Below are 22,822 nucleotides of genomic sequence, written 5' to 3'. Positions count from 1 at the left end.
GAAAAAAAAAATGGAAAAGATGTGCGCAACCAACCAACATTCACTCAGCTCAGCTCAGCTGTCCAATTCGGTGGAGAGTCGGAGTTAATTTCAACGCAACCAGCGAGCAGTGAAGGTGTGCAATCGAGATCACTGTTGATTTAGGCTCGAGATATTTAGCGTTCCGTTCGTCGAGAACTCGGTAGTTTCCCATTTGTAGTCTGTGATCCGGACCGATAAGATTTCGACGCGTGACGACTAGTGACAATCGAATTAGGGCACGAAAAACACGGATGTGAAATCGTTAGATTTGTGTCACTAACACAGCAGAAGACAAACCAATCGGTGTTCGAAATAACAAAAAAAAAAAGAGAAAAGAGCTGACGGCCGTCAGAAAGTAGACAGAAAGTGAAAAACCGTTTCGTGAAAGTAATTATCGTCCAACGACCACACGGGCACGGGCGCAGCAGTCGGCGGTGGGGTAGCAGGAGCGGGAAGACAGAAAAAAAAATCCGAGACGCAGAAGTTCATCGTTCGTCGTGCGCTGCGGTGGCTGTTCGCACCGTGGAGAGTCTCGTGATGGATCGATTCTTACGGTTCTTCATCAAGTTTCATGGCTACGCTATCGCCATGGTCAGCATCTTGTTTGCCCTAGTGAGCGTGCTCTTCACCAGGCTGAATTATCATTACCCGTTAGAGGAGTGTAAGTTACTTGCCTCGTTAATCCGTTTCAAATGGGGTGTTCCGCGCGGAACATTTCTCCGATGGACATTTACCACGCTGTCCCTCTCTCTCTCTCTTTCCAATTCATTCGCCAGGGTACAATTTTCGCTTCTCCGGCATACCGATGCTGATACTGGGAGCAGCTTGGCTGATGGCAAGTGTGGTACTCATAATTGGAGTATTTAAGGTGAATGGACTAATTGCGGTCGGATGCTGGTACCTATTGATAACTGACGCGGAAACTATTTGCTCGTTTGCAGGAGTGCAGCCGGTTAATCTACCCGTACGGTGTCGTCTTTGTCATGGAGCTGACCACGCTGATACTGCGGGACGTGTACCTGCTGGTTGCCGGCAAGGACTGGGGTGAGATGGTGTTTATTAACATCAGTGTCGTGTTGCTGCTGTGTGAGTATTACCTTTTGTGTTTTTTTTTTGGAAATCACGGTTCCTCGCTCTGGGGTTGGGTGACCTTATAACCGAATAATGGGTAATGTAACGTCGATATACACACTTGATGATGCAATGCGTACGCTGAGTGAAGAAAAGCACTCGAAATCTTTTATTACCTGGGCAGCTCGGTGTGGGCACTTTGGTGGATTGCCTCAAAATTTTGTGAAGTGATTGTGATGCATAAAGGTTCATAACGCTTTGAATTTAAAGAACTCAAATCAAACATGTTTTGGTAGTTATATTGCGAACCAGGACATAACCGAAGTACGAATCAATCATCGAATTCATGGAAAAACCAAAGGAACGGTTGGATGGAATCCCAAGCAACTATTTTTTTTACATTAGCTTATTTCTGATCAGTTTACAACACGTACTTACTTACTTGAATGGTGGATCTCCAGGATACTCAATTTTGAGCCACCAACTTCCAATCGCTCTATACTCTCACTGCGTGTACATCGTCTTCGATTGCGCACACCCAGTCCCGCAGTCGACGACCTCTCCCAGGTTCTCTGGTGAGGATCACGTAGACCAGTGATTCTCAAACTGATCCCTACAACCCACTAGTAGACATTAGCTCATTTTCAGTGGGTAGTAAACACAAAATTGTTAATTTTGAGAGGGCAATGAGTCACAAATAGTGGGTACTTAGAAAATCTTTCTGAGGAAGGCCCAGAGACATGAAGATTTTTTTTATCATTGCGAAAAACAGATCCATTTCAATCTATCAGTTTTAAAAATGATGTGATTAGTGCTTCATTCAATTGTTGTGAAATTTGTGAGAAAGAAAACGAAAGTAAGGAGATGAATGCTGTTACGACCAAGAATTGGTCAAATAATGTCAATGTTTCATTAGAAATTCATATCATGTCTAACAGATCGGCTGAAAAGTTCGTATCGTTTCTATGAGAGGGCGCCACTAGAATTAAATCCATACCATTTTCAGTTAGTACCAACCTTCAAAAGATACGTGTATAAATTTGACAGCTGTCTGATTATTAGTTTGTGAGATATTGCATTTTGAGTGAAGCTACTTTTGTTATTGTGAAAAAAATGGAGAAAAAGGAATTTCGTGTGTTGATGAAACACTACTTTTTGATGAAAAAAAGTGCCGCCGATACCAAAAAATGGCTTGATGAGTGTTATCCAGAGTGTTATCTGCACCGGGCGAAGCAACAATTCGTAAGTGGTTTGCAAAATTTCGTACTGTTCATATGAGCACCGAAGACGATGAACGCAGTGGACGTCCAAAAGAGGCTGTTACCGATGAAAACGTGAAAAAAATCCACAAATGATTTTCAATGACCGTAAAGTGAAGTTGATCGAGATAGCTGACACCCTAAAGATATCAAAGGAACGTGTTGGACATATTATTCACGAATATTTGGATATGAGAAAGCTTTGTGCAAAATGGGTGCCGCGTGAGCTCACAATCGATCAAAAACAACAACGAATTGATGATTCTGAGCAGTGTTTGGAGCTGGAATATCGAAATAAAACCGATTTTTTTCGTCGATATATAACAATGGACGAAACATGGCTCCATCACTTCACTCCGGAGTCCAATCGACAGTCAGCTGAGTGGACTGCACGCGATGAACCGAACCCAAAGCGTGGAAAGACTCAACAATCGGCCGGTAAGGTTATGGCGTCTGTATTTTGGGATTCGCATGGTATAATTTTCATCGACTACCTTGAAAAGGGAAAAACCATCAACAGTGACTATTATATAGCGTTATTAGAGCGTTTGAAGGACGAAATTTAAAAAAAACGGCTCATTTGAAGAAGAAAAAAGTTTTGTTTCATCAAGACAATGCACCGTGTCACAAGTCGATGAAAACCATGCTGAAATTGAACGAATTGGGCTTCGAATTGCTCCCTCATCCACCGTATTCTCCAGATTTGGCCCCCAGTGACTTTTTCCTGTTCTCAGACCTCAAGAGAATGCTCGCTGATAAAAAATTTAGAAGCAATGAAGAGGTAATCGCTGAAACTGAGGCCTATTTTGAGGCAAAGGACAAATCGTACTACAAAAATGGTATCGAAAAGTAGTGTATCGCTTCTGATGGCAATTATGTTGAATAATAAAAACGAATTTTGGCAAAAAAATGTGTGTTTCTATTAAACGATACGAACTTTTCAGCCGAACTGTTATATTCCAAATTTAATTCAAACAGAATACAGAAAAAATGTTCGGAATTCAGACCCAGAATCCTGCTTCCCGGTTCAGATCTAAAATTTCTGTTAGGAATTCAGACCTACAATCTAGGCCTGGGATCAGAACTTAGGTCCAAAACAGGCGAAAACTGATGTATTCCTGTAAGGAGTTCAGGTCTAGAACCCAGGTCCAAAATGCAGGCCTAAAATTCGGATCCCGAATTTTCGCTCAAGAAGCCAGGTCCATGTTCTAAAACTAGGTCCAGAATAGAAGTTCCGGAATAGATTAGATTCAGATTCTGCACTCAGATCACAAATTCATGTTCATAGGTTAGGTCAATCCAGATCTAGGTTCTGAGTACCAATTATAGTACGGAATCCTGGTCTGGAATTTAGATCTTGGCTTAGAATACATGTACATAATCCAGGTCCAGATTCAGATTCCAAATAATGAATTTGTATCAGTTTCAGAATACAGAATTGGATCCTGATCAGAACTCAGATCCAGAAACCAGATCCTTAATCATACTTCAAAATTTTGGCCCAGAATCCAAGTCCAGAGTTATGTTTCTGAATCCAGCTTCAGGGTTAGAATCCAAAATCAGAATCAAGCTCCAGATTCACGATTCTGATGCATTCCTAAATCTTGTTTGGAATCCTGAATCCAGCTCCAGAATTCTGCTCCAGACTTAGACCCGAAACCTTCATCGAGAGTTCATGCCGAGAAATCAGGTTCAGGTCTAAAATCCAAATCCATGCTCAGTATCCAAGTGCGTAGATTTCTGCCTCAGGTTCAGAATCTCTGTCAGAATTCTGGTTCAAAAACCATGTCCAAATTCAGTATTCAGATTCAGAAACCTTGTCGGCTATCCAACTCTAGGGTCCTGGGGTTCAGAATCCTGGACTAGGTTTAGAACCTCTGTCAATAATTTAGCTTCAAGTTTATAATTGAGGAATCATATAGAACTCAGTGGGTAAGTCGATGCCTTTCACGCAGCCCACCTGGGTTCGATTCCCAACCCCGCAAATAGGGTCTGAAGGTTTTTCTGACCCGAAGAGGTGAATGACATCAAGGTTAAAACCTCTATAATCGAAAAAAAATATAGAACTCAGATCCAGAAGCCAATTCAGGCTCACAGTTCAAGTGCAAAATAGGTTCAAAGTTTAGTTTCGGAAACTCTGTCAAAAATTAAAAAAAAAAAACATAATTCTGGCGCAGAATCCAGGTCTAGAATCTAGGTTAAGGTCTCTGTCAGGAGTTCAGAACTCCAGGTCTAGAATCCAGATCCATGTTCCGAATAAACGTACTGAACTCTGCTTTAAACTCTAAATCCATATTCGGATAAAGAATCTCTTTCAAGAATCCAGCTACAGATTCAGTATTCTGATCCAGAAACCTTGTTCGATAGTTCAGTATTCTGATCTAGTGTTCAGGACCGAAATCCAGATCTAGATATCGCTTAGTTATTACTGGGTGAGAGGGCTTGGGAGTTTTTCTAACAATAATAGAACCAAATACTGACAATTGTAATAAACACAGTCATGCATAAATTTATCACCAAAAGTTAATTTTCTTTTGTCGTTATTTTCCCTGTGGAAAGTCGACTCGCGTTGAGAGTCGCAAGTAACTATTTGATTTAAAATATTTTCGTTTTTTGTCTCTCACACAAGAAGTAAAACCAGAACTAGACATGACTCGAACAGTTACCTCGTAAAAAAAATCATAGTGTTGTCCACAAATGCCACAAGAAAACACGCCTAATGCAGAATTTTTCTCCATTACCCAACAAAACGACGGTCAGAAATTATGACTGATAAAATGAAGAAATCCAAAAACTGACGTCATAAGCTTCCAGAGACAGTTATTAATCCGTCCGCAACCTTCTCCAATCCGAGGAAATCGCTCTGCCAACTGAACTACTGTGGATGTTATGATATACAACGCAGAAGACTTCCCGGCTAGAAAAGAACTTGGTGTTTGATCTGAATGTGCACGGTCGGTTAAGTTCACGTTTTAGTTGATCCAATTACGCACTCAAAAACTTAATTCCTCTACCAGTCGATCTCACTTGATTTCTCCGATTGAGTAATGATAGGTGAGGTTTTGTTGTTGTTTTGCTTACCCAATGTTTGAACGATAGGGTATTGAATTAACAATTAATTTCTACCCCGTTGGGATTGGGAAGTAAATTATTTTTTGTATCATTTCTATCCATTTTATATTTAAACCTCGAGTTAATTTTTTTCAACTTGGTGGGCAGTAGAACGAATAATATATTTAAAATGGGCACTCGACCAAAAAAGTTTGGGAACCACTGACGTAGATCATTCCCTCTTCCGGCATTCTTGCTACATGTCAAGCCCACTGTAGTCTGCCGTGTTTTATAAGCCTTTCAATGTTCGCATGTTTGTATACATCTGACATATTTGTATACATCTGACATGCATGTATCTGACATAGGACTCTGCATCATCAGATAGTGGTTTTAAGAGTTTCATGATGGTCAAAACTCCACAACACCACTGACAGTGTCAAAACTAATTAAAATGAAGGTTAAAACCGAAGCAAAAAACGGCAGTGACAATAATACATAAAATTGTACTGGATGATCGGAAATATTCTGCATATGAAAACAGATATCCTGCCGCTGGATCCCGCACCTCTTAGAAACTGGAATGACGAACGCAAGCGCACTTCGAATACATGTTTGGATGGATCCTTTTTTATACACCAAAAAGAAGAATGATTATCCGACAATGGACTGATGTCGGCACGAGTGTCTTGGAAAAGGCTCAATGGGTCGGAAAGACGACGATTTGAAATTTTCAACACACATCACTTCGTAAAATAGGCCAAGCAATATCTGAGAAATCAATGAAAGTTCCAGTTCGAAGTTTTTTGACCGCTTTATCCTGTGCTGCCGAAACTGATGAAGTTAACTGGCCCCAACCATCATCAACCATTGATGATAGTTTCGTTTCTCTGCACGCCGGTTCTTCGTCTCGCACCTTTGAGCGCTATATTGAATAACAAGTTTGAGAGCGCGTCGCCCTGCTTCAATCCATCTAAGGTCACGAAAGCATCGGATGCCGTATTTATATACACCTATAATAATATCATAAACCTTCTAAATACTCGAAAATTATCCATGCAGGCTAAATTAACACTCCGAATATCAAGAGAGTAAAAAGTTACGCTGACTACCAAGGGTACCATGAAAAGTGGGAACGCCAGGTTTGACTGACTGTTAGGTTGGGGCAAAAGTTTGATTTCAGCTCTACCAAACCCATGAGAACTATGTAAAATTTTAGCTCGTCTAAACTAACCCCAAAAATACTCCATTCGATAGTCATTATCAGTAGACGATCAATCAAACATATTTCGACTATCCTGATTCCCAGTTTCCGATTCCGGAGGCACCGAAAATAATGGTCATATTTTCTCAAATGGATGTCACTCACTTTTCTCAGCGATAGTAGAACCGATTTTCACAAACTTAGGTTTTAATGAAAGGCCCTGTGGTCTTGTACGTAATTCCAGAATTTCATTCGGATCCAACTTCTGGTTCCGGAATTATAGGATAAAAAAAGTTAAAAATTGTATACAATCACATAAAGTGGCGAAACAGAATACGTGAAAAAATACTAAATCGGTCTCAAAACTACTCCAAGCATTAAACGTTCAACTAAACCGATTCCGGTTATTCTCTCAAAAATCGAAGAAAATTATTCTTATACCACAGAATTATTTTTTTTCTTGTCGCCCAGAGTCGGCGGCTGTCCGAAACCGGGCTTTTATTCGATTGTTGTCCAATAGTGCCATAATGTTGTAGATGCCGGAACAGGCGTTATGCCATCACGGTTGGAGTTCGATTGCGCAAATGCTTATGAATGGTTTCGTAAGACAGTTTCATACCTTTCATGGTCAACTTTTCAATTAATTTTTTTTGCCTTTCTCATATAGAATGGCTATGCAATCACTGTGAAAACCGACTTTTCAACCAAGGCCCGGAAGCCCAAATGTCATATACCATTCGACTCAGCTCGACGAACTGAGCAAATTTCTCAATGTGTGTGTGTATGAGTGTATGTGTGTAACAAAAATATGTACTCACTTTTCTCGGAGATGGCTGAACCGATTTTCACAAATTAAGATTCAAATTAAAGGTCTCATGGTCCCATAGCCTGCTATTGAATTTCATCCCGATCCGACTTCCGGTTCCGGAGTTACATGGTAATATGTGAAAATTAGAGAAAAAGTGTGCACTCAACTTTTTTTGGAACCGCTCAACCGATTTTACCAAACTAAGATTTAAATGAAAGGTCTTTTAGTTTTCTAAAAATTCGACTTCCGGTTCGGGAACTAAAGCGTGATAAGTGGACAATTACTAATTTCATTAGTATTTTTTCAAGAATGATGGTCAAAAACAGGTAAAAACCCGATAAAACTGTCTAGCTTTCAGAGCTTGTTAGTTTGTGGGCATAAAAACTGGTCCCCCCTTTTCCTGTTCCGGAAACACCGAAAGTGGTGAAAAGAATTCCAAAAATAGAACTCAATTTCACAGCTATGCTTGAACCGATTTTCACAAATCTTGATTTAAATCAAAGCTCATATTATCTTTAAAGCTACTGTGAAATTTCATCCGGATCCGACTTCCGGTTCCGCAGTTACAGGGCAATGAGTGTCAAAGTTTACAAATCGCCATATAGATTGAAAATATGCACAACACCGAAAGGAGAGGAAAACACAAAACGAATGATGCGTGCTTTGTTCTATTTCGTACACGCTTTGAAGAAACGGTTACGATTGTATGCTACTGGAGTGTGATATTGGTAAAAGACGGTGCAGCGGTTGATAACAATTTTAGCTATCCTATGATAAGTGCGACTGAAAGAATAAACGAATGTCATTGAATTTAAATTTATTTCAAAAAATATGCAGTAATACCGTTTCAGTTGTGTAGTGATGTCAATAATAATAATAATAATAATAGTAATAATAATAATAATAATAATAATAATAATAATAATAATAATAATAATAATAATAATAATAATAATAAAAATAATAATAATAATAATAATAATAATAATAATAATAATAATAATAATAATAATAATAATAATAATAATAATAATAATGATAATAATAATAATAATAATAATAATAATAATAATACATGTTTTATGCTACTGATTCATGCTGTTTAGCTTGACTTACATATGCAGAAGTAACAGAAACGCAGGTTCGCTTCGTTTGTTAGATTTCGTTTAATTGGTATCGAAATAGAGCATGAGATAGTAAGTCTAGATTTAACTAGGTTCAAAACTGTTCCAATTTGGAGGTCATCTTTGTTGCTGGCAAACAAACCAATTTCGGCTATTCCGAACATCTGAATTCGGTTTCGGAAGAATTGGAAATGGTGATTAAAAACTGCAAAAAGGATCTCACTCACTTTTCTCCTAGATGGCCAAATCGAATTTTACAAACTTATAGATTCACAGTCTTACAGTTTCTTACGGAATTCCTAAATTATTGTGGATATTACTTCTGGTTCCGGAACTATAGGGTAAACAGATCAAAACAGCTTTTTCACTTTATCGCACTCTTTCCTAATGCACATATTACCACATACACAAATTAATCTGTATTTAACAAATTTTTCAAATAAATTTGTGACCGAGATACTGTATATGCAGATTGCAGATTTTCGGTCAGAAATCAGAATTTTACAGATTTTTGATTGCTTGAAATAAAAATTGAGTAATGATCGGTACTGTTTTTTTTCTCAAAGTAAAACCATTATCCTGATTTTGAAAAATGAACATTTTTCTATCCTTATCAAAAAATTTCTTCTGATAAGCTGGAAAAATGATAACCTCGGTCATAATGTAAGGTGGCGAAAACGAAAGATTGCCATTTACATTATATCCAAGAAACGAAACAGAATAAGTTTTCATTTTCAGATGGGGTTTTGAATGTCTTTCATCAAATCATCGTTTCGGAACGCTCAAATGCAAAAATCACTTTCAACTTTTTTTCATCTACAACATCATAAAACTCAAACGTTTTTCGTTTTAAACTTCTAAAGACTGTTTCATTTCGTTGTACTTCAATTTCGCATCATTTTCATATACAGATTTTTGATCCCCCGATACAGATTTAAAAAATTTTTCTGCTAAAAAATACAAATTTAAATGTGCCTATCCTGTTCCCAATCCCGCACATAGGATACGAATAAAGGCACATTAGGTTTGAGTCTTTGTATTGGGAATAAAACTTATGTAAATCAGTAAAAGTAAAAGAGTAAAAGAGTGAATTGAAAATGATCCAGCTAATACAGCTAATACAGGTGTTATGATTACAATAACTTGCATTGGAAAAGCAAACTCTTTTGAAAGCAATACCAATCTGTCGAATAACAAGAACTCAGATACATCGGTAAAGTTTACGTTCTACCTTAGCTTAAACGCATCAACGTGTAGAGACAAATTATTTGAATTGCAAGCAATTTCGTTGCCTACTACGATCGTGATTTTTTGCGCTTATATAGTTTGCATGCCCTTGGACAGAGCTGACATCAAACTTGAGTGTCCATCGAAGTAATCCTAAATTCCGTTAATCAAACTAATTATCTGATTTAATTTTCCGTTAAATAATTATTGAATATGCTGATGGTAATCTACACTTTCAATTATCAACCCACCGAACTGCATTAGGAACCCCACCGAACAGTTAATTTTAGCGTACATCATTGCATCACAAACAAACCCCCAAAAATGGCATTATAACCAACCGCCCAAAACTCGCCTCTCATCATTATCTGCCCCTTTGTGCACTTCAACTAATTCGCTAATTGGTTTTCTCCGTCCTCCCCTCTGCAGTCATCATTCCGTACATCGCGCTGAGCCTACTCGCACTGCTCAAACTGATCGAAGTGGATCCCATCATACCGAAAAGCCGTTCCGATAACTTCGTGCGATTTGACAACACTCAAACCAACACGGAAGCATAAAAGTGGCCGATGGCCGGACCATGCGTCGCGGTAGGTATGTGCGTTATTTGCAGGAAATTCATTGCACTTTATGGACGAGTGCTATTACGCGTGCGACCACACGAAAGATGAATCCGGCCGGACCCAACACCTGAACGATGGAGCGGAAGAGGATTAGGGTTTCTTTCTGTTTTTTTTTATTTCACATACTGTTTAAGTTATACGATATAAGTTTTGGTCCCGGTGTAAAACGGAACTTTTCTAACGTTTCTTCTTCGCTATTTTTTCCCGCGAAAAATACTGGGAGCCTATCGGAACTGCGCAACACGATGGCTGCGCTCCTCTCTAGCTGTAAGAGGAACTGTTACTTCATTCCACGAATTTTAACACTTAGTACTACTACTACTACTACTACTACTACGACTACGGGGTAAGGTAATTCGATCTTGTCTCCACTCGACTGATCCTATTAAATTTTAATTTCAACAAACTAACTGCGATGCTACGATTTTAGCGGTAAGATTTATTGACCTCTCGACAAACACCGGCAGGTGACTAGTTATAAGCAAATTATTTATTCCACATGAAACTGTTGATTCTTTCTTAGGCTTTTGTTTTTCATTCATCAGTATTGAACAATTTTTAATTAGCAGGCTAACGAAAAATATTTTATAAATATTAAAAATTTCAGATAATTTCAGGTCTTTATTTAATACCGAAATCCTGAACGTTCGGCTTTCGATCTTTTTGGTGATAAATCACAAATATATGATAGAAATTTTTGACAACACGATAAGACAAGTAGGCATTGAATATTTTTCAATAATCACGTTTCAGCTACGCGCGTACGCTAAATATCAAATAGGGCTACCAAAACACCAATAGTCATCTCATTAATAGAGTTGCCAGATTTTTGTGCCGTTCATTTGACATTCAATCAATAAATTGTGATAAAATCGGATACAATTCGGCTCTAAGAAGCAACATTGTTCTGTCTGAAGGCGGGTCAAACTGTTCGGAAAATGTTGATAAAAAACTTTCGTAGTATTTTACATAGTTTTTACTTCATTTTGTGTAAAGAAATAGTTCTAGATCTAGCAAATGGTATTGAGAATCGATACTATTCCAACTCAGATTCAGCATCTCAACTACATTATGTAAAATATGGAGACTGAAGCTTTTGAAAGAATTTCGCTAATATTTATAGATTCGCTTGCTTCCACAGTATTACTTTGCATTAAATGATCAATCAGAGCAATGCTTTCCAGTTGATAAATCGCTTACTCCTTCCAAACCATCGTCTCCGTTAGGGAAATCAAGTATTGATTAAAATTTCAGCCATACATAATCCAAAATACGATGCATGATACATTCAAATCGATACGTAGAAATATTTCCAAAACTTGATCTCATTTCTACAGTTATTATTCTTAGAATTTCTAATTTGAGCCTATGTAGAAAACAAATATGTAACAATTTTTGTCTTATTTTAGCAACAGATTATGTGCTCATCATATCCCAATAAGAACAATTTGCAGGGACCTGAAAGCAGAGCTTAAAGTTGTCACGCATTCTCAATGAAAGAAACATCAGTCTCATTTTCAATGTTTTATTGTCTCATTCGTAAATGACCGAACACCAGAACAAACGAAGAGAGACGAAGCATTTTCGTTTCTCATTGAAAAAATGAGAGAGTATAATTGCCAACGTCACTCTTTCCTCTGCGACAAGACGAAACCAACTAACGTCTGCAGCGGGGGAGCATCAGCAGAATTTCAATTCTCATTCTTTCATCGATGTATTGAAAATCTGTGACGCTTGACAATAAAAAGTGACTAAAATATGATAAATCAAAGTAATTACATCCCAGAACCTGCTTGGAAACCAAAACTACTACAAATTCAGGCACCAACAGGTAAAAGTTATTGTGAAACCTTTTTCTGTCATTTCCAATTCTCACAGCTTCGGTTGAATATCGACACAGCATACTATGGGATTTTCACTGAAAACTGCAAATGACTGAAAGAGTAAATGAAGGAAAAAAAACACAATTTTGAAACTACTGTCCCGCTTATGTCATTGACTGGACATGGATTTCGTTTTCATAGTTTGCAACTGAAGCTGAAAGTGACAGTCATTTATTGTCATTTTCGTCTATTTTTAGTCAAAGGAAATGACTTTTATTAGCTCTGCCTAAGGCTATTATGATTTGTGTTTGTTTCTAGTACCACGATAAAAAAATCGAGTCCCACGATAAAAGGGCCTAACGCCTTACTCTTGGCATAACTTTCAAGTTAAAACCACTAGCTTTCGATTTATATTGGAAACGTTCGACCAAATTTCAGTAATTGCTCCGTCATAATCAAAAGAGATAGGTAAACAAAGAGCGTCTCCCATTTGCAGTTAGGCCCTTTTGTCGTGGGACTACAGAAATGTTGTTTGCTATACCCGAGCGGAGTTTGTACACTGATACAAAAAATCAGCTTTCAGCAGACGTAAAAATTCGTGACCGGTTCACTGTGAGTTGGTGAAATACGCTTAATTTTATTTTAGGGATGAATTATGCAAAAGAAGATGCTTAACGTGACCGATTACACAATATGATAAGTTACCCTTTTCTCAAGGGGGGGAGTAAGAGATAATTTGAATCAAAATGAAGACTTTTTTTTATAGTTTATTGCGGAGAAACAGCTAAGCAAATTTACTCAAACTTTTGTCGTGAATACGACTTACTTTACTATGGGGTGCCTTTTCAAAATTAGCCATATGGAAGAATGGGCAGAGCTTAATCGTGAATATCTCGACTTGTATTAATGGCAGCAACATAATTCTTTCGTTATTTCATCAAAAATATGATCAGGAATTTAGGATAGTATATTGAACAGAAGAAGATAACCACAAACAACTCAAAAATTAATTTTTTTAAAACTTTGAAAACAACGCGGAAAACTCTTTACTTTTGTTTGGCTTTTTTCGCACAAGGACGACGATTTTGAGGTAGTTAGGCACATATCTTCATCTGAATGCGTATGCGTCGTCGAGGGAAAGATGCCATCAACCAGCAGCGACGGAGAGTGCACCTGCTGCGTGGTTAAAACCTCAAACGCCCAGGTAGCAACTCTCATTCGCATTCTGAAACTGGATTCTGGAACTATATTTCGGAGCTGATTTCAGTTTCGAAATGGTAGTTCTAGAATTGCATCTGAACTCTGAGTCTGCTCTTAGTTATAAATTTAGCTCTTGAACTCAGGTCCAGTTCCTTATTCCAAAATTCTTCTATTCGGTGCTTTTTAGAATCATAATAATACTCCCAAAGAATTATGCGACGTTTTACTGTACTCTACGCAACCCATTTTGGTAGTCGTGGCGAGAAATCGTCTTCGAGTTTCAGAGCTTAGTTCCGGAATATGGGTTTAGAATTCAGAGCCTGCGTGCTGAACTGTACTCTGGAAAAAGATTTCGAAACTGATTTCAGTTTCGAAATTGTAGTCTACTAAAATCCAACAGAATTTTGAGTATATTCTAAGCTCTGAATCTAGGTCCAGTTCCTAATTCCAGAATTCTTCAAATCGGTTTTTTTTTGTCCTGAATACAACTTACTTTACTATGGGGCGCCTTGTCAAAATTTACTGTACAAGAATGGGCAGAACTTTACCACCAATATCTTTTGATGTACTTAACCCAACAACATATTTTTTTTTTTCAAGCTATCGGAAATATGAACAGGAATTCGTGATTAAATTTTCAACAACGTGAAAAAACTCTAAAAAATAATTGTAAACAAAGTTTTGTCAAAAATTCAGAACTGCTCATCAATCCAACAATACTTTCTCTCCAGAGAGGAGACTGTTTAATATGTGCAATGAACTCTTCTCTCAAGGCTTCGATATTCAGTTGCTAAATATTTCCGAAAAAAATCGGACACAAGTTACTCAGCCAATCGGATTGACGGTGTTAGCTAAAGCGCGAGGTCGGCAATGTCTTGCTTCGATAACCGTTGCTCAGAAAATGATGGGCAAAAGTGAAATGTTCATTTTTTATCTCGATGTAGTTGTACAGCAGCAGATAATTTGTTCTTTTCCTCAGAACGTGTTCTGATTGGCTGGCGCTGACATGGGTCAATTTAGACAGGTTTTTCAATAGTGTACTATTGAAACACTTCAATGTTGTTACAATACACGTTATGTGGAAATAGCGCCTTAATTTCATCGAAACCCAGTTAAAGGTAAATTACATTCATCAACTATCGATTAAATGAAGCAATCCGTATTTCCGGAACAGAACCAAATGAATTGAACAAACAGAATTAGCTTCTCGTAAACCAGTCGGTAATGATTAATTTAATATTAATCGAATTAAGGGTCGTTTTTGTAAGAAGCTGATGATTATAATAACTAGACTCCGTTGACGTTTTCTCAGTTTACATCCAACAGCTGTCATCAAAAAATATGTTAGTCACAGTGTTTCTGATTGTGCTTTCCCGATCGTTGTCGGCTGTTGCCCATGACTCGTACAACATGAGTCAATGTGATCAGACGAACAGTGAAGTGCCAGCCATCGACACGAAATCGACCAACGAACAAATCGAACAACAATTCCTGATGAATAGCGAGACCGACTTCGATGTGATCTACCATATCGTCGTGCATCTGAAGCCCGATCCTTGCATAGACGTCCACATCCAAAACAAGTCTGCTTCACACGCATTGAAAGATGTAACATATTTCGATACGAATCGAGCGAATAAATTCCACATTAAGATTAGTTTCTCCGAGAAAGGAATTGCCACGCTTGAAATTCTAGAACAGACACTGAGATCCGACACAAATCTAGGGTTAACGTACGCCATTTCTTGGTTCAGCAAAGCGCAGAAAAGTACAGACCGCTTCTACCACATACCTAAAGAACGTCCAAAATCGTTGATTTTAACTCATTTACTGCACTACGATCCCCGTTTGTTCTCAGGCGAATTGGACATCATTGACACGGCGTACAAGGTGCCCCTGGACAATGTTTCAACAGGTGATTTTTGGCGTTACGAAATCCTGCATCCAGAAAATGGCCGTGTTATCATTTACAGTGTACACTGTTTTCCGACGAGCAATTCAAGCTGGAAGATAATGATTTATGTGGTTGTCATTGTTCTGTTTCTGCCGGTTGTGGTGCTCTCCCTAAGGAATGTCTGTCCGAAGAGAAACCGTGTTGTACCGCAGTGAAGTAAGTGAATTCCTTCGTCTGAGAACCATTCGGGAGAAGTTAGGGAATGTTAGAAGTTTTAAAATGTAAGAAGTTGTTTGGTATTTGCAAAATATATTTCAATTCTAACAACCCAAATTTGTTTTATTCCACTAGAAAATGTATTATTTAACATTTAAAAAGGTATCAAAACAAATCTCAAAAATTAAAAACCCTTCTTAATCCACCTAGTGGTGTGATAATGCCTTTCTCTTCTTTCATAACAGTCTCATGAAAATATGTTTCATACTTTTATTAAATAATTTTGGATACTAATTTTGACACCTATTGATTCAGATTGATTCGACTAGTTCACAAAAGCATGCTTCAGTGTTTATGTCACACAGTCAGCATCATTTTTCCAAACTAGTGCTTGACATTTGCGTTGCCTATTTGTATGAGAACAGTGATGCTAATCTAAAAAAAAAAGCCTTCTTAGTCCACTTAGTGAAATTTTCATATATCTTGAAAAATCACCATAGGGGGGAGTACATGAAATTTTCGAAATCGAAAAAAAATTTTTGATGCCAAAAGGCTTAGAATTGCATGAAACGTCGAGATTTAGTGTCATCTCGAAAAAAAATTTTTTTGAAAAAATCGACTTTTTGGGACTTAGAAAAATTATGAAAATGAAAAGTCCCAGAAAGTTGATTTTTTCAAAAAAATTTTTTTTTGAGATGACACTAAATTTCGATGTTTTATGCAGTTTTAAGAGTTTTGGCATCAAAAAAAATTTTCGATTTTGGAAATTTCATGTACTCCCCCCTATGATGCTTTTTCAAGATCAAAAATTGTCAAACCTTTACCACCGGGCAGCACTCCTTAAGCATGTCCGATTTAGGTCAAATTTTGCATGAAGGCTTTTCTCGAGGTGCTTAAACTTTTGAGCACTAGAACTTTACGAAAATAGAGTTGATCCCAAAATTTTGGCACCCTTATATATATAAGAGCGATAAAAATCAACGTGTTTTGTCGGGTACGTCACTTATACAATCATATCTCCGGAACCAAAAGTCACAGCCATTTGATCTTCGAACTTGATCAATAGCTCGACAGTAGCTTTCAAATGAGTCCAAGTTTGTTAAAATCGGTTCAGCCATCTCTGAGAAAATTGAGCGCGTTCAAATTTCTTCTAAAAGTGCACATACACACATACACACACACACATACACACAGACATTTTCCGATCTCGACGAACTGAGTCGAATGGTATATAACACTATGGGTCTCCGAGGCTCCGTTCGAAAGTCGGGTTTTCCAGCAATTCTAATACCTTTCTATAGAGAAAGGCAAAAAGTTACGCGCACCAAGCCTCAAAAAATGTTGGAATGCGGTAACTTCGAGCTGTCATAGCTCAGTTGTTACTTGACCAATTTCGATAAATTTTACACCCTCGAATTTTGTGAAGTTTGTAGATTATTTTAAGTATATCAGTATTGACGATCGTTTAGGAAAAACTAATAAACATCTGATTTTTCCCGTTCCAAGTTTTTTTTTTCAAGTTTAAAATTTGCCCTATCTGCATTCATGCGGCACCTGCATCGCTAATCGGATATTGAGAACTTCAACTTCACCGAGTCATAACTTTGTTGTTAGTCAACCGAAATTCGAAATTTGTTCACCAGTGGAAAGGACTACTTCCAGAAATAAAATGCACTGATAAAAAAACGAAAAAAAAGGGTTGTCTACCCAAAGTTATAATGAAAACTTTAGACATATGACTTCAAAAATGGTGAGACTTTTTTCAATGATCGTAAATATTTGATGTTTTATACATCATTCGATTGCTAGTGATACCAGCTACAATTTTCGCTCAACTACCATTCCTGTACAATCAAAAGAAAACATTAAAAAATCGATAAATTTATTAATATATATGAATTTTTCATTTTTTTTCACATGTTTGTATATAACTCAAAAATTAAAGCGATGATATGTAAATTTTTTTGATTCAGAATATTGGAATCATTACCAGAAACAATGTATTGATGAACAAAACTATATATCCGTTCGAAGAATTTCGAAAAATTTAGTACAAATTCAGAGAATTTCTATTATTGGGAAAATTTTACCAAACAAAATCAAAAACAAAAATTTTAAACTTTATGACATATATTTTTTCAATATTTTAGTTGGAAATTTATTATGAACAAAATTTACAAAAAAACTGAAACTTGGATTTCACTGACAGTCTTAAAAATTCTGGTAAATATACCTAAACTCTAAAAATAATTATATTTTTGTATTGCACAAAAGATCTTAACAATTTTTGTGCACAACCCAAACGCAATTGATAACTACTAAAATTCTGACTTTGTTGTAGGTTTGCCGTAGAATGTCAAAAAATAGGTAAAAGATCAGAAATTTTAAAATTTCCGAGTTAAATTGCATTGCACAGTGGTCCGGATCCACAATTTAGGGGGACAAAAACATTTGTGGCTTAACCTTATACTTTAGAGCTATGATCCGTTGCTACTACGTCTGTTTCGCGTTTTAGAGTGACTAAAACAAGATCAGAGTGGCGAAATGGTAGCGCGTATGCACGGAATGCATAAGAACGCAGGTTCGAGTCCTGTCTCTGAACGTATCTTTTTCCAAAAAAAATCATCTTTTCTGGTAGTTTTTCTTTCACTTGGCTTCTCCAATATATATTCCCGCTCAGTCATTGCAAAAACTGAACTTAGTCATGGCGGCTTTACGGCAAACTAAAATTAATAAATCGTTAAAAACATTATTTGTCTTATTGCATTGAAGTAAATGCACACGTTTAATGTCAAGATGCATTTGCTCCTTAAGCTTCAAGTTCTCGTATCGAAGGTCGAGTTTTGCACTGCCTGAAGTCAACAACAATTGTATTCTTCCGTGTCGGCGGTAGTTTTTGTTCGTTTGGTTCACTCATTTCGAGGTCGCTCTATTGTTCACTACACAATACTGTATTTGTTTTTTTCTGAACGTAAGCGGTTTTATTTTATCGACTGACTTGGATGAGATGTGAAAGCGAACTGACCTTCGAACCATGAATATTCGGCTTTTGACTTTGTTGAAGTCGATGGCAACACTGTCTCTCGGTTTCAGTTCACAAGACATCCAACTGCCTTACTTTTGAATCATTCCCATGGATTTGAATCGTACAGAAATTGCTTGTTGAGTCACTTCCATTGATTGTGCAAGATTCTCTTGCGTTTGACTTGGATCTTTTTCGAGTAATGCCTCCAACTGTTTGTCTTCGATATATTTTTTGTTTCCCAGAGCAAGGCCTGTCTTCAACGCTGAAATCTCCATTCTTGAAGCGACGAAACCATTCCCTACATTTAGCATTGTCACCATAAACAATTAAAAAAGACTGAAACTTTCCGCAAATACTGTTTAGTTAACACAAAATTGCTCATAATTAACAGATCGGCTGAAAAGTTCGTATCGTTTCTATGAGAGGGCGCCACTAGAATTAAATCCATCCGATTTTCAGTTAGTACCAACCTTCAGAAGATACGTGTATAAATTTGACAGCTGTCTGATTATTAGTTTGTGAGATATTGCATTTTGAGTGAAGCTACTTTTGTTATTGTGAAAAAAAATGGAAAAAAGGAATTTCGTGTGTTGATGAAACACTACTTTTTGATAAAAAAAAGTGCCACCGATACCAAAAAATGGCTTGATGAGTGTTATCCAGACTCTGCACCGGGCGAAGCAACAATTCGTAAGTGGTTTGCAAAATTTCGTACTGGTCATATGAGCACCGAAAACGATGAACGCAGTGGATGTCCAAAAGAGGCTGTTACCGAAGAAAACGTGAAAAAATCCACAAAATGATTTTCAATGACCGTGAAGTGAAGTTGATCGAGATAGCTGACACCCTAAAGATATCAAAGGAACGTGTTGGACATATTATTCACGAATATTTGGATATGAGAAAGCTTTGTGCAAAATGGGTGCCGCGTGAGCTCACAATCGATCAAAAACAACAACGAATTGATGATTCTGAGCAGTGTTTGGAGCTGGAATATCGAAATAAAACCGATTTTTTTCGTCGATATATAACAATGGACGAAACATGGCTCCATCACTTCACTCCGAAGTCCAATCGACAGTCAGCTGAGTAGACTGCACGCGATGAACCGAACCCAAAGCGTGGAAAGACTCAACAATCGGCCGGTAAGGTTATGGCGTCTATATTTTGGGATTCGCATGGTATAATTTTCATCGACTACCATGAAAAGGGAAAAACCATCAACAGTGACTATTATATATCGTTATTAGAGCGTTTGAAGGACGAAATTTAAAAAAAAAACGGCCTCATTTGAAGAAGAAAAAAGTTTTGTTTCATCAAGACAATGCACCGTGTCACAAGTCGATGAAAACCATGCTGAAATTGAACGAATTGGGCTTCGAATTGCTCCCTCATCCACCGTATTCTCCAGATTTGGCCCCCAGTGACTTTTTCCTGTTCTCAGACCACAAGAGAATGCTCGCTGGTAAAAAATTTAGAAGCAATGAAGAGGTAATCGCTGAAACTGAGGCCTATTTTGAGGCAAAGGACAAATCGGACAACAAAAATGGTATCGAAAAGTTGGAAGCTCGCTATAATCGCTGTATCGCCTCTGATGGCAATTATGTTGAATAATAAAAACGAATTTTGGCAGAAAAATGTGTGTTTCTATTAAACGATACGAACTTTTCAGCCGAACTGTTAATACAGTGAAAAAAAAATGTTTTTTTTAAACAACTCCAAGTAATATGAGCTGAACTTTAATGGCAGATTTTCAACCTCCTGGAACTATCGAAATCAGCTGTTGCTGCTCAATATTCATAATAGCCAGAGCCATATTTCGGGAACGGACCGAACTTATTTGTATTTTCAATGTTATATTGTGTTATATTTTTTAGTTCTGTGCAATTTTTCAAAACTGTGCCAATTGCATTATGTGTTTTAATAATTTCTGAATTTTTAAAAATGTCAAAAACGTTTCGGAGCATTTATTATTTTTGTTAATTTTTGGAAAAAACTCGAGAACTTTTGTTTTTAATGTCCAAATCTACAAAACAATTTCATGTCCGTTGCTACGATCGCACTAAATTATGGGACGTTATTTTGAGCTGATGATGGTAACAAACATTCGACTGAAACTCGAACCTAGATGAAGCTAATTAAACAAAGTCTTGATATTACATTCAGGTCCGTACCCAGGAGCTCGTTTCGGGAGAGGCCTAAAACAAACGCTTTCAATAACTTTGTTGATTCTAAAGTATCAGTGCTTTATTAAAAGTTGATAACAGTGTAAATTTTATGTAAAATTGTCAAGTTGTCCTGATATATGGTTGCTCAAAGTGGATGGTACTGTGAGAGATTGAAGCAAAAATCTCTTTGGTGTTAAAAGGGTAAAAGATTATATTAGATTTTGTCCAGATTCGACTTCTCGTTTTGTAATCCCAATTCAATGTGAAAAGAAAAAATAGCCTAATACTATTCAGTAAACTCTTTTAGTTTGCAAATTTTTGATGGTTATTTACTGAAAAATTTTCTTCCACTATAGCTTTCTAGGTTAGTCTACCAAAAGTATAACATGACAATGCTAGAAAACAGTTTCAGTTCATTACCGGGTAATCGTGTTTATAATAATCGATCTAGGTTTCATGAACATCAGCATAGCCAAACATGCTTCCGAAATGCGCTCGGGTTCGCCTGAATCAGCATGTTTTGGCACCCAGAAGCAAGATATCTTTCCAATCTGCAGAATCTTTCCCAAATTTATGAGGCAACAACGACATCGAGCTGGTTGACAAATTACTGTATCCGGACAAAGATACCAGCAGAGAAATCCAAAGAAGTGATTTCCAATGATTATGATGAGATTACAACTTTGTTACGAAATTGCGCCGTGATATCGTCATTGTTTGGGTTGCAACATTTTTCTCTTCGGACATGAATGGACATTCATCAACTATCGTTTTAGTGAAGCAACGAGTGTTGGCAGAACCAATTGAATTCAGTAAACAAAATTAGTGCTCAGTAAAGGCGTCGATGGATGATTGCTTGAGTCGTTAATCGAACTGAGAGCTTCGTTTTTAGTGTAGCATAAAATTATAAAAACTAAACTCCGTCGCTGGTCTCTTCCCAGTCTGCACAAATCGTCTGTCACGGAATGATCAAGTTAGCCTTGATGCTTCTGATTTCGCTGTTACTGGCGATTGTCGGCGAAAAAATTTACACTCTAAATCAATGTGTTCGATCGAACGCCGAACTGCCCACCATCGAGACCATCGACGAAATCGAGCGGAGCATCCTGATGAAGGCCGATGACGTCATCACTCAAACCCATCACATCATCATCCATCTGAAGTCGGATCCTTGTGTAGACATCAGGCTGCGAAATGAATCGTCTTATGTGTTGAAACACGTTGTCTATATCACAAAAACATGGGCGTACAATGATTTCTACATCCGCATTGATTTATCTCAACAAAATGCAACACTTAAAATTCAAACACAGACATCGGCCGTGTATGCATATAAAGGATCGAAACCGATATTAATTCACAGAATTTTGTGGATCAACAGAACACTGGATCGGTCAAGTCGGAATCTCACCAAGGCCATGTTCGAAGAGCGGCCGGAAATTTTGGTTTTGACTCATCTGCTGCACTACGATCCGCATCTATTTTCGGGAAAGCTGGGAATCATAGATACGGCGGACAGGAACTTTCTTGACATCGGTTCCGATTGCCACTGTTCAGCTCATGACATTCTGTTTCCAAACCAGTCCGAAGTGATTATTTACAGCACTCGTAGTCTGCCCAGCACTAATTCCTACGGGCGGATAATGATTTTGGTGGTTGCTGGTGTTCTGTTTCTTTCGATTGTCCTGTTGGCATTTGAGAATGCTTTTCCAAGCAGAAACCGTATTGCGCCCCGAGAAAGTGAGTGAGACTAATGAGAAGATTATTGTTAATGCTATTGTACTCTATTCCTTTATTTCATCTGTCAATAAAAGGTTTTTTCTTCTGATTTAAGGTAGTCCTTCAAAAGTTTACTATGCCGATCCCAGAAAACCGACATTGCGATCTTTTCGTCCCATTTGAGGTACTCGTGCCGCTTCGAAACACTCGTGCTGACTTCAGTTTATTGTCGGGTAATCATTCTGTTTTCTGGCGCATAATAATAGATTCAGCCAAACACGCACTCGAAGTGCGCTTGCGTTCGTCTTTCTAGCCCTAAATAAGTTGGTGCGGGATCCAGCGGCAGAATATTTTTTTCATCTGTAGAATCTAGCTTAACTAAGGCATAC

General features: G+C 37.6%; 2 protein-coding genes across 2 annotated transcripts in view; one reads left to right on the top strand and one right to left on the bottom strand.

Moving 5' to 3' along the window:
* The window catches only part of LOC131436695 (putative uncharacterized protein DDB_G0271606), a 337,186-nt gene that overhangs the window by 144,757 nt on the left and 169,607 nt on the right, over positions 1-22,822 (bottom strand). The window lies entirely within an intron of this gene.
* LOC131436704 (uncharacterized) lies at positions 98-10,972 on the top strand. Its single transcript, XM_058605570.1, has 4 exons — positions 98-682; positions 798-889; positions 963-1,107; positions 10,195-10,972. The coding sequence occupies exons 1-4, from the start codon at positions 559-561 to the stop codon at positions 10,323-10,325; spliced, it is 492 nt and encodes a 163-aa protein (XP_058461553.1). The 5' UTR covers positions 98-558; the 3' UTR covers positions 10,326-10,972.

Source organism: Malaya genurostris, chromosome 3, assembly GCF_030247185.1.
Source record: "Malaya genurostris strain Urasoe2022 chromosome 3, Malgen_1.1, whole genome shotgun sequence".
Lineage (NCBI taxonomy): Eukaryota > Metazoa > Arthropoda > Insecta > Diptera > Culicidae > Malaya > Malaya genurostris.
The sequence above is the reverse complement of the archived record's forward strand: the minus strand, read 5'-3'. Positions and strand labels throughout refer to the sequence as shown.